This window comes from Zingiber officinale, chromosome 3A (genome assembly GCF_018446385.1).
Source record: "Zingiber officinale cultivar Zhangliang chromosome 3A, Zo_v1.1, whole genome shotgun sequence".
NCBI lineage: Eukaryota > Viridiplantae > Streptophyta > Magnoliopsida > Zingiberales > Zingiberaceae > Zingiber > Zingiber officinale.
This window is the reverse complement of record NC_055990.1, coordinates 26,020,596-26,029,063: the sequence shown is the minus strand read 5'-3', so window position 1 is coordinate 26,029,063 and position 8,468 is coordinate 26,020,596. Positions and strand designations below refer to the sequence as shown.

Here is an 8,468-nt window from a genome sequence, read left to right as displayed (position 1 = left end):
CGTGTTAGTCACCACGAATGTCCAACGGCTTGCCTCGTGCTTGTTTTATTCGATTCTGTTTGCCCAGCTCGTGTTTATTTTATTAAATTCAGTCCAACGATCACTCTCCTATTTAATTTGAAAATAAATAAATATACAAAATCCAAAAATGCGATGGATCATTTCACCAGCAAAGCATGATCTAGCGAGTCTTAAACAGCAGAATTATTACATAAAAAAAGTCTCAATTATTCCAATGTTCTTGAATCTTACTTTACAACTATCATTTTGAGACTTATTCAAATGAAACATACAATTCTTGAGACATATATGCATAATTCACTCATGGGAACGACGAAAAGCTTTACATAATTAAACTTAATAAGCTTCTGCCCTTTGCTATCAGTGGTTACAAATGAAAGGATTCAACTTGAACATGTACTGATCGTTCTGAAAGAATGCGCGATACTTGACATGGACTCAGGGTAAATGCAGGTGCTGTAGGAAGCACATCGAAAAATACATTGGTGATCGAAGCTAGAAGTTGCTTCCTGGCCAACAAGGCAAGTAAGGTAATTGAACAAGATACAATTTATGGTTACCGAGTTCTACTTCACAATCAAAGCATGTAGTTGACATCAGGCTTTCTCTACTGAAGTCAGATTCCCAATTTTTACCATGAGATGATTGATTTCTTCCCTGTTCCAACAAGTGTTTTGCTGCTCTTGCGTCTTTCCTTCGCTTTGTTTGTCATCTGAATCCCTTCTTTTGGACTGAACTTCCTGTGTATCAGAAGAACCCGGATTCTCTGTAAGAAACTGTTGCCAGAACACATCGTTTGCACCAGTTTGCACTCTAGATGATGTTGTCGTCCCCGTGAATTGATCTCTTGATGAGTTAACCTCAGTCGCAGCAGGTTCTAAATTCATATCTATCCCTGATACTTTACCCCTTGAATCTGTTTGATTTTCTACATAGTTAGCACGTTCAACTATATCTGGAGAGGAGTGGATACCTATCGCTGGAAGTGAAGAAGGTTGAAGGTTTCCATCAGTCTCCACTGTCGATGCATTAGTCTCGGTAGCAATTACATCAGAAGGCAAAGGGACAACACTATCATATGACATGTCATCTCCAAACGCTTGACTAACACCTCTGAAGAAATTCTCTAATGAATTCAAAGATGATTCCATCCTCTCAAAAGGCTCCATGTCGAGTGAGTGCATCGGAACGATGTAAGATTTCTCTCTAGACATTGGCTGCAAAGCCAAATTCTGATTTCCTTCCATCTCAGTATCCTCGTCCAGGGTCACAATTTGTGGTAGCCTCCTCCTTTTGCTGCAGTGGAGCTCTGTTTGCTGTAATAATTCAGAGAGGAACAGAGGTTCCTGTGCGATTTGTTTCAAGAAGGCAATGAAACTTCCTTGGCGATTTTCCAGACCCTGCAGCCTTTCCTCTAAAGACTGCATTTGGTGCTCAATTCCATGGTGCTGATGCATATGCTTATCAAGCTCATTCAAAAGTACAACCTTTTCTTGCTTGAGTTTCTCCATCTCCTCTTCAAGCTCCTGTCTTTCAGCTTCAGATAACGAACTTGAGGGGTTGTTCAGTGAATGACTATGAACTGCCTTGCGTCGGTGGATGTTTTTCAGCAGGTGCGGCCGCCCTCGTATGAAATCCTCATTTGCAAACTCCCACTGATCAGGATCTATCTTTCGAAAACCCTGGTAAGCACACAAGGAACACTTTTGAGTTTCTTCCTAGTATAAACTGAAACAATACAAAGTCCAGAGTAGTAGAAGATCGTTCATAGATACTTATCTTATTCATATATATTAATCTAGCAGCAAAGTGACACACGATAAATAAATCAATGGATCATCGCCTTCCTTAAGTCAGTGATTTAACTGTTCCATCATTACTCAAAAAGCTTAAAATGTTGGGAAATAAAAACCCTTCTATCTTGACCATATAGATGATTATTACCTAACACTTCCATAATGTCAACTTGAGAAAAGCTTCCATCCTACTTGATTTCAACTTAACTACAAGGAACGACAACTAAACCAATTTGCTTACATGCAAATAGCCATCGAACAAGTGAATCCATGGAGAAAAAAGAAGAATTAATATCCTGAATAATTCCCAGACAAAAACTCAGTATCTAATTGGTTGAGAACTTCTAAACACTTTTTCTATTTGAAACCATAAAGAATTAATACGAAAGCTCCACTCTCTGTTTTCTCTGATCAACAAATTGTTTGGCTATGAATCATGCAATTATCATAGTAAAGTAGGTTAATCCAACTGAGGCAATTAATCAAACAGAATACAAACTATAACTGAAGAACAGTAAGGCTCCAATTGAAAAGGAGAGGCTTTTACAAGGATGGTGGCACTTACATAGGTGTTAAGTTGCCTCACAAAACTGGAGAAATTATTGTGTTTGAAATACTTGGGGAGCAATTCCCTGGCAAACTCCGGCTGGTTCAACACCACGAAGCTCGAATTCGAGGGGCTCCACGAGACCACGGAGTTCGTCGTGGGGTCGTCCACCATGTCGTAGGTCTTGACGAGGAAAGGGGGAGGGGAATTCGAGTTCCCCCTTGCGTCCTCCATTCCAGCGCAAAAATTAGGGCGAAATCCAGGAACGCCAACCGATCCGCTATCTATCGCCTCCTCAAAAGGGCCAACAAAGGTCTTCTTTTTCCACGCATCAAGCAAGAAGCGAGGATTCGATGACAGTTCCGATCCTTATGATGAGGAACGGCGGCGGCGGCGACAGAAACGGCGGCGGCGGCGGCTGAGGCGGAGAATAGGATGACGTCGAAGAGCGACGAGGAAGAAGATGAAGAGAAATCACCTCCTTTCCGATCCACGCTGCGCTCTCTCTCTCTCTCTCTCTCTGCGGATTTGTGGATATGGAAGCTCTTTGCTTCTCATAGAACAGTCAACGGGGATTATGTACGCTTTGCTCTGTGGTTAAGCTGTGAAAGGAAAGTATTTTTCATACAACTCCTTGGAAAAAATTAGTTTTATTCAAGTATAAGATAAATGTAAAATTCTATTTTTCAAGTCAGTATAACTAAACTTCATTCACACATACCTTCTAAAACTAATAGTCACATCTCCTCCGTATTAACTTAGGGACGAATTAACGGGAATATTAGGGGCGAGCGAATCGTCTTTTACCACATAAACTGAAATTTTAGGAGGAATATTACCTTAGTATTTAATTCATCAAAGTTTGAGACGATAAAATTATATTGCAATTTACCGTTATTTTAAATACATCATTTAAACATTTAAAAAAATGAATTCATGCCATTTCTGTTCAACAGAGATCATACGTCTCAAAAGATGTCATTTGTTGATTCTCGCTGTGACAAATAAACCTTCAAAATGGGAGCCAATGCTGATAATTCAATGCTATCTCCATGCTGAATTGAGTACTGAACATGTGAGCCGTCAAAATATATTACACCTTCTTGGTTATACCATGCAATCTGCATCGACTGATCCGGTTCTATCGATCCGTGCAGCCATGGACTCTCTACAGGGCTGAGCAAGATCGGCTCCCTCACCATGTACTGAAGCACGTTGCTCGAGGATGGCATACGAAAACCTCCAGCTGAGAGCATCGCTGCTGTCGATCCTGCTGCAGTCGAGACTCTAAGGCCGCTTGATCGGCAGTTAACTAACCGCGAACTCGTTTCTGCATCCCTTTTGATTCTGCAGAGCAAGGAATTGAGATGTTGAGAAGTAGGAAAAGCTTTCAAGAGAGTTAGTTTGGAATCGTAGGAACATATCGTATCGAAATGAAAATCGAGAAACTGAGGCTGGGCAAGGATGTGCAGCTAAAATATCATTCAGTGCATAGGTGGGTAAGCAATGCCCATTTAAGCTTACTGATATCCTTGAGAGCTGGGAAGGAAGTTTGTGGCCCTCAAGAATTTCATCCAGCACCTACAAAGAATTAAAAACATAAGCTTTAGGGAATCAAATTAGCATAAGTAGCATAATAAAATTGAAGAGAGTGAAGAATTGATATTAAGAGTTTAACCTGCTCAAAGTTTCCGGCAGTAGCAGCACAGAGATATCCAGTGCTTCTAGTCGCATCAAATTCATTACTGAATGCGTTAACCTACATAAATAGAACAATCAAAAGAAACAATATCGATTGACAAAACTTAATAAATGAAATAATAAAAACAATTGTTAGCAAATATATCCATTTAGACAGATTCTAAGCTGACCTCGTCAGCTTGTGTAGGGTCTGAATTCACTCCTAAGACTGGAACAGAGTCATCAAGAAAGTGACTAGCCTGCAAAAGAGTGCCATCCCCACCAACAGTTATCACTAGATCAACATGACGAACCGGTTGAGATAAATTGTTACGAAGTAAAGGTTCCCAATTGATGGACTTGCGCTGCAAAACATCCTTGCAAAAGTTGATTGTCTCCTTGTGCACCCTAACCCTGTCATCGAGATAACTTAAGATCTGCACATTACAGAACCTAGGAAGTTAGCAATTGAGAGTAAAATGAAGAGGGACTGGCCATAACAAGTATTTGTAGACATCCATCAAATAAGGCAATCAACATTTATGTGATTTCTAAGATGATACATAGGTGGGGTGTAAGTCAATTGAAACCCTCTAGTTTTTGATAAAACAAGACCACCTGAATTAACTTACGGAAGAGTTATGATAGCTGAGATACTTGTGCTGCAAGGAATTGGATCACTTGGCGAATGTTTGCGAAACAATAAAGCCATGTTGATTTTTTGAACTAGTTGTCAACTCAATAAGTTGGCCAATAGACCTTATGTCGAAACAAAATATCAGGAGAATAAGTTTCTTATCTTATTGGATACATTATAAAGAAAAGAAAATTTGTAATTCATTTTTACAGAAACAAAACGTAGGGAAGGAAATGAGCCTTAACTTTCATAATCCCCTTCAAGGCAATAATTTAAATCTTCTACGTTCTAATGATGAAAATGTAATTGTCGAACAATAGTTTGCCTCCAAGATTGCATTGGGAAAAAGAGAAAAATAAAAGGGAACATAGACATTCTACAGAATCAAGACATCAGATGTATGTATAATTGTAGTTGCATCAGAGCTGATAGAACAATCAGCATATTGTTCTAAATTCATCACAAACTCATCGTTCAAGCCTTCAACCATTAACCATATGATAGGATATCAAAGATAATTCTTAACCAAAAAGACCAATTCATAATTCTGCATCCAAGAAACAATTTCAATTGTCAAATTGAAATTAGTGTGTAAAGTAGTGAGTAAGAAAGTCAACTATTTCATAGGATCACAATTAGATTTAGGGAATTTTCGTGCAGATAAATATGCTTCACAATTAGGTTAAATAAGTGAGATATAAGAGAATTTACACCTGAAGTCCCTGATAAAGGTATACATTTTTGTGAAATACTATTTCTGAAATTTACAAAAAAATAACGAAAGAATTGCTCAAGGAGCGCAGTTTTGCCACAGATCTACAGTCTGTTAGGTAGAGTGACCATTACCATGAGTTCTAAACATCAAATTAGGAACAACAAGGACGAAATCGAAGTGTTCCTCACTGATTAATGATTGAGCAAGCAACGATTTTGTACTACGATGGCCGGATGAAAAAGAAATCGCATGCCTTTGGGGCGAGGGGGGAAGAGGAAGGCGATTTGGGCACAGCGGTTGGCCTCGTCGGGTAGACGTCGAGAGGCTTGAGCAGCAGCAGGACTCGCCGCCTCACCGACATTGCTCCGTCGGTCACAGCGGAGTGAGTGCGACTGCGACCGCCGCCCCAACTTATCGCCAGAAAAAAAGTGAAAAACTACGGTCGCCCTTTTTGCAACATAGTCCCTCAAATAAGATGTGATTATCATTGAAAATCATTCTTAACAAAATCCCCCTCCAACTCTCAATATTATCATCGCCGCCAAATTCGAAATTTTAATTCTGCGAGTGCCTATTGAAATTTTAAAATAATATTTAAACATTTTGAAATGACAGCCAGTTCGATAAAAAAGGATGATTAAAGTAAAACAAAATGCAAAATTATAGTAAGGATATTTTTAAATAAATTTAATTAAAAATTAGCAACTGCCAACTGAAAATAGACACTAATAGAGACTTAATTAGATTATTAACACAGAGGCCAATTGTTCATCACTAACAAGACAAAAGAGGAAATTTTCTGCTTGCTTTTGTACAAACTTTAGCTGAAAAGTATGCAGAGAGACTGATAGATAGAGCAGAGACTGAAGGCAACACCTTCTTCTCTCTGCTCAACCTTCCTAAACCTCTGCTGCTCTGCAGACCCCAAAACAAATAAGAATGTATATGTTTTCTATATATTTTGCTTTCTCAGCTATGAATTGGATTGACTAATGCTCCTCTATATGTCGCCCCTCAAATGACCATGCAGCTGCTTATCAACTCATCAGAATGGTTTAAGTGGCTTTGCCAAATTCTTTGTAGTTCAGCATGCCCGGTTTCGAGCCATGGCTTCCCTGCCCCGCTGAAATGAATGACTGCAGCAGATTCGAGTTCATCAGGATCAGGCATTCGCCAACCTAGTCCTGTCAGAAGCCATGAGTGCTCGATCTGCAGATTCTGTTTGTTGAATGCTATTAAAGCTGGTGGCAGTGATCCCATCGGCCATAGCGTGAATCCAGACTCGCGATTCTGCTCACAAAACAAAGATTTGGTTGAAAGAGATCATCAGAGGTTTTTTGAACTTGTAAGTTCAATGAAGAGCACTTGCCAATTTGAGCCAGTGCTGGTAAGCACGGGTGATGTTGTTCTTTCTCCATGCTTGCAGATCAAATATGTTTAGGCCTTGCAACCATGCACAACTATTGTGCTGCAGCCCAAGTAATGGTGATGAAAGCAGGGAATTCGAGAAATTTAGGTAGTCGGCAAACATCTTCCCAACACAAGGTCCAGTGTTCAGCACTTCGTCCGAGTCCTGTGAACTTACTGCACCCATGACAAGCCCTTGTAGTTCTAAGTGCCAAAGGGGTGTTAAGTCTCTCTGAACCACCACATCATCTTCCAGAAAAATCAACTTCTCTAATTTTGTAAAGAGCTGTAACATAAAACCAGTAATTGTCACTTCAAACTTCACAACCTCTTTTTATAGTTGTATAATTTGATATGCGGCTTACCTCAGGAAGATGTATCCACATATAGTTCAAGAGCGAAAACATGCTTGGTCTGAGAGCTAAAAGTCTTCTGTATTCTTTACCTGATCCCCTGTAGTAGCGATAAGCAGACGAGCTCTGACGGAGTTCCTCTACAGTGTTCATGATCACAGCATTCGCATCAGGAGGAAAGTCAAACTGGTGAAGTCCCCTTACCTCCACCACTGCAGGAAGGAAAGAGTGGAGAGCAAACCAGGCATGCATTGAGTTGCAAGTTTTCTTATCAGTGACAATGTGGAACACTAGTTTCTCAGGATCAGCACAACTAGATATGGTGGATGAGACCACAACGGCAGCAGCAACTACATTGTCGGTTATGAGTGCAATGTGGTGATAAGAGTTGTTTGTCAACCGTGAGGCGTATTCAGGTGGTGGCAGAGAAGATCGAGCAGCAGCATTTATAAGGTACAGCTGTGCCAACCTCAATGTAAGGCAATGGATGCTCTTTGGAAGCCCAACTGAAGCCAAGTGCCGGAAGATTACCGCTTGAAGCCTTGCAGACTGAACTTTCTGGTCCATCTTCAGTAGCTGATCAAATACCACAAAACAGATAGGTTTGAATATGATGAGAGCATGAGAGGGCAAATAACCTGGAAATCTAGTCAACTTGTGTAAGGTAGGAAGTGAGCAATTCTTTAGCTCCATTACTAAATTATTAAAAATGTATGATAACAGAAAGATTAAGGATCAACTGCATAACTAATCCCTCAGTGATCGCTCAAGTTCCATTTCCATATCAACTTTTGTACTAAATTTACGCATCATATCAGTTCCTAACTTTGTATTTGCAGCATTTTAGTAATACTATCTTGTATTTCCATTAATTCATAAAAAACTATAACAAATATCAAAGCAGGAAATGGTATACTTTAATGCTGAGTTGTTGACAAAGTCATGCATGCATCTAAGTATTAAGTAGTCAATTGATTCCCCCTCCCCTCTCTTCTTTCTTAATAGACTGATCAAGAGCCTTTTAACTTTCACGATAAAGCAAAGGAAAGATCACTAACATCAGTGTACGACCATGTTGAGTGGTGTAAACGAACCGAGATGCATCAAGTTTAACTATTTTCATACTTAACCATTTACTTATTGAGCTTCTTCAAGCTTCTTTATTAAAAATATTATCAACTTTAAACCAAGCACGAGCTTCTTACCGACCACAACTTACGAGTAATATATAGTTAAAATAATAATTTAATAAATGAAATACATTATCTTCCTATTTTTAATACATTATAAATATTTTAAAATTATAAAAATT

At 39.3% G+C, this 8,468-nt stretch overlaps 3 protein-coding genes across 3 annotated transcripts; all 3 read right to left on the bottom strand.

Annotated features, from left to right (window-relative positions):
• Nucleotides 1-200: 200 nt before the first annotated feature.
• LOC122051514 (heat stress transcription factor A-4b-like) lies at nt 201-2,938 on the bottom strand. The gene is made up of 2 exons (XM_042612692.1): nt 2,383-2,938; nt 201-1,703 (listed from the first exon to the last, which is right to left on the bottom strand). The coding sequence occupies exons 1-2, from the start codon at nt 2,596-2,598 to the stop codon at nt 618-620; spliced, it is 1,302 nt and encodes a 433-aa protein (XP_042468626.1). The 5' UTR covers nt 2,599-2,938; the 3' UTR covers nt 201-617.
• Nucleotides 2,939-3,210: 272 nt separating this feature from the next.
• On the bottom strand, nt 3,211-5,846 carry LOC122051516 (probable NADH kinase). The gene is made up of 5 exons (XM_042612694.1): nt 5,650-5,846; nt 4,236-4,481; nt 4,043-4,123; nt 3,794-3,945; nt 3,211-3,711 (listed from the first exon to the last, which is right to left on the bottom strand). Exons 1-5 carry the CDS (start codon nt 5,755-5,757, stop codon nt 3,333-3,335), a joined length of 966 nt encoding a protein of 321 aa, XP_042468628.1. The 5' UTR covers nt 5,758-5,846; the 3' UTR covers nt 3,211-3,332.
• A 269-nt stretch (nt 5,847-6,115) lies between these two features.
• On the bottom strand, nt 6,116-7,864 carry LOC122051515 (probable galacturonosyltransferase 15). The gene is made up of 3 exons (XM_042612693.1): nt 7,169-7,864; nt 6,766-7,089; nt 6,116-6,686 (listed from the first exon to the last, which is right to left on the bottom strand). Exons 1-3 carry the CDS (start codon nt 7,847-7,849, stop codon nt 6,411-6,413), a joined length of 1,281 nt encoding a protein of 426 aa, XP_042468627.1. The 5' UTR covers nt 7,850-7,864; the 3' UTR covers nt 6,116-6,410.
• Between the last annotated feature and the right edge of the window lie 604 nt (nt 7,865-8,468).

What these genes read in the sequence shown, in the direction of transcription:
- LOC122051515 (XM_042612693.1), bottom strand. Translation starts at nt 7,849, where the DNA reads ATGGAGCTAAAGAATTGCTCACTTCCTACCTTACACAAGTTGACTAGA. An exon ending in TGTGGATACATCTTCCTGAG is followed by an intron (nt 7,090 to 7,168) that starts GTAAGCCGCATA and finishes TTTATGTTACAG; the next exon opens with CTCTTTACAAAATTAGAGAA. An exon ending in ACCAGCACTGGCTCAAATTG is followed by an intron (nt 6,687 to 6,765) that starts GCAAGTGCTCTT and finishes TTTTGTGAGCAG; the next exon opens with AATCGCGAGTCTGGATTCAC.
- LOC122051516 (XM_042612694.1), bottom strand. Translation starts at nt 5,757, where the DNA reads ATGTCGGTGAGGCGGCGAGTCCTGCTGCTGCTCAAGCCTCTCGACGTC. An exon ending in CTTCCCCCCTCGCCCCAAAG is followed by an intron (nt 4,482 to 5,649) that starts GCATGCGATTTC and finishes TGTAATGTGCAG; the next exon opens with ATCTTAAGTTATCTCGATGA. An exon ending in ACCCTACACAAGCTGACGAG is followed by an intron (nt 4,124 to 4,235) that starts GTCAGCTTAGAA and finishes CTATTTATGTAG; the next exon opens with GTTAACGCATTCAGTAATGA.
- LOC122051514 (XM_042612692.1), bottom strand. Translation starts at nt 2,598, where the DNA reads ATGGAGGACGCAAGGGGGAACTCGAATTCCCCTCCCCCTTTCCTCGTC. An exon ending in TGAGGCAACTTAACACCTAT is followed by an intron (nt 1,704 to 2,382) that starts GTAAGTGCCACC and finishes TGTGCTTACCAG; the next exon opens with GGTTTTCGAAAGATAGATCC.